General features: G+C 57.6%; 1 protein-coding gene across 1 annotated transcript; it reads left to right on the top strand.

The window, feature by feature from the left end:
• Positions 1-236: 236 nt before the first annotated feature.
• On the top strand, positions 237-1,353 carry LOC113979736 (phospholipid-metabolizing enzyme A-C1-like; the record flags this gene model as incomplete). Its single annotated transcript, XM_027707035.1, has 3 exons — positions 237-354; positions 539-807; positions 1,192-1,353. Coding segments are annotated over exons 1-3 (549 nt in total), but the record flags the coding sequence as incomplete, so codon positions are not given.
• Between the last annotated feature and the right edge of the window lie 113 nt (positions 1,354-1,466).

The raw sequence follows: 1,466 nt of genomic DNA, 5'->3' as shown, positions 1-1,466 counted from the left end.
AGCGCGGGCGGGACGGGAGCGCGGCGACCGGGCGGCGGCGGGGGGAGCCGAGGACGGCGGCGGGGCTGGAGGCCGATCCGGCCCGACCTCACCCTTCGTCTCACGCTTCGGGGGAGCGGCGGCCCTTCCGTACCTTGTCCTGCGCCAGCGGGCGGGAGCGGCCGCCCCGAGCCGGGTGCGGCGCGGAGGGGCCGCCGCTCCGGCATCTCATGCCCTCGGTTCCGCAGGCTCCCAGGATGGCGAGTGGCAAGCAGGATCCCAAACCTGGGGACCTGATCGAGATCAAGCGACCACTTTATGAACACTGGGCCCTCTACTTGGAGGATGAGTATGTCATCCACGTGACGTGCGAAGGTAAGGCTGATGCAGCCTGGCAGGGTGTAGAGCATACCCCCAGGAGCCCTGTCTCCCTCTGTGGGCTGCTGGTGGACCGAAACTGTGTGTGATGGCCTTTCCGTGAGCAGCCAGAAACCCATCTGAGGTCTTGGAGGGGCCAGACAGGTTCTGCCGGACTTATCTCCTTCCTGCTTTCCCCCAGATAAAGGGATCCAACGCCTTTCCCCCAGCGGTGTGGCAATAGTGGCCAAAACGGCCAAGGTGAAGAAGCAGCTCCTAAAGGAGGTGGTGGGAGATAATGACTGGGAGGTCAACAACAAGTATGACCGCTCCCGCACTCCCCTCCCAGTGGAGGAGATCATCCGGCGTGCTAAGAGTTACATTGACATGGAGGTGACCTATAAAGTGCTTGGCAAAAACTGTGAGCACTTTGTGACAATGCTCCGCTATGGTGAGAGTGTCTCTGACCAGGTAAGTAACACGAGATGTGTTGTGCACCTCACACAGCACCTCCTTGCTGCTCCCTCTGAGCCCCTGGACAGGGACACAGCCCACAGACTGTCTGGGGACAGCCAAGTCCCAGGTGTGGGGTCCAAACCAGCACTGCCTCTGGCCTCACCAGAGACTCTGCAGCAGGAGGGTCACTGTGATCTGTCTGCACCCTGACAGTGCCCTCCTACTGAATACCACAGCCTAAGGATAAAACCTTGAGTGTTACCCCTCCTGGTTATGGAGTAGATGTCTCTCATTCTTTTAATTGCCCTGATTATCCCTGCCTGCTCTTTGTTGGCATGCTTGGGTGTAAATATAATAGCTTCTTTTATTTCCAGCCTGTGTTTTCCTTTCCCTTTGCAGGCCAGGAGTGCAATTGAAGAGATGAAGGATGTCACTTATCAAGCAGTCAGTGTTCTAATTGGTGGTAGTGGGGTTGTAGCTCTGACTGCTGTTGGTGTTGCTCCTGCTGCTGCTGTTGGTGTTGCTGTTGGTGCTGCTACTGTTGGTACTGCTTTGGGTGCGGTAATTTCGAAGGCCTTCTTGAAACCCGGGAAAAAGTGAAAGAGCAACTGATGGGCCATTTGAAAGACCTCCAAGCAAGGCAGGGAGCCCCTGGCTGTGGGTGGTCATTCCCC

The sequence above is a fragment of the Neopelma chrysocephalum genome, unplaced genomic scaffold, assembly GCF_003984885.1.
Source record: "Neopelma chrysocephalum unplaced genomic scaffold, ASM398488v2 Primary Assembly neopelma1_88408, whole genome shotgun sequence".
Lineage (NCBI taxonomy): Eukaryota > Metazoa > Chordata > Aves > Passeriformes > Pipridae > Neopelma > Neopelma chrysocephalum.
This window is presented reverse-complemented; position numbering and strand designations above follow the sequence as displayed.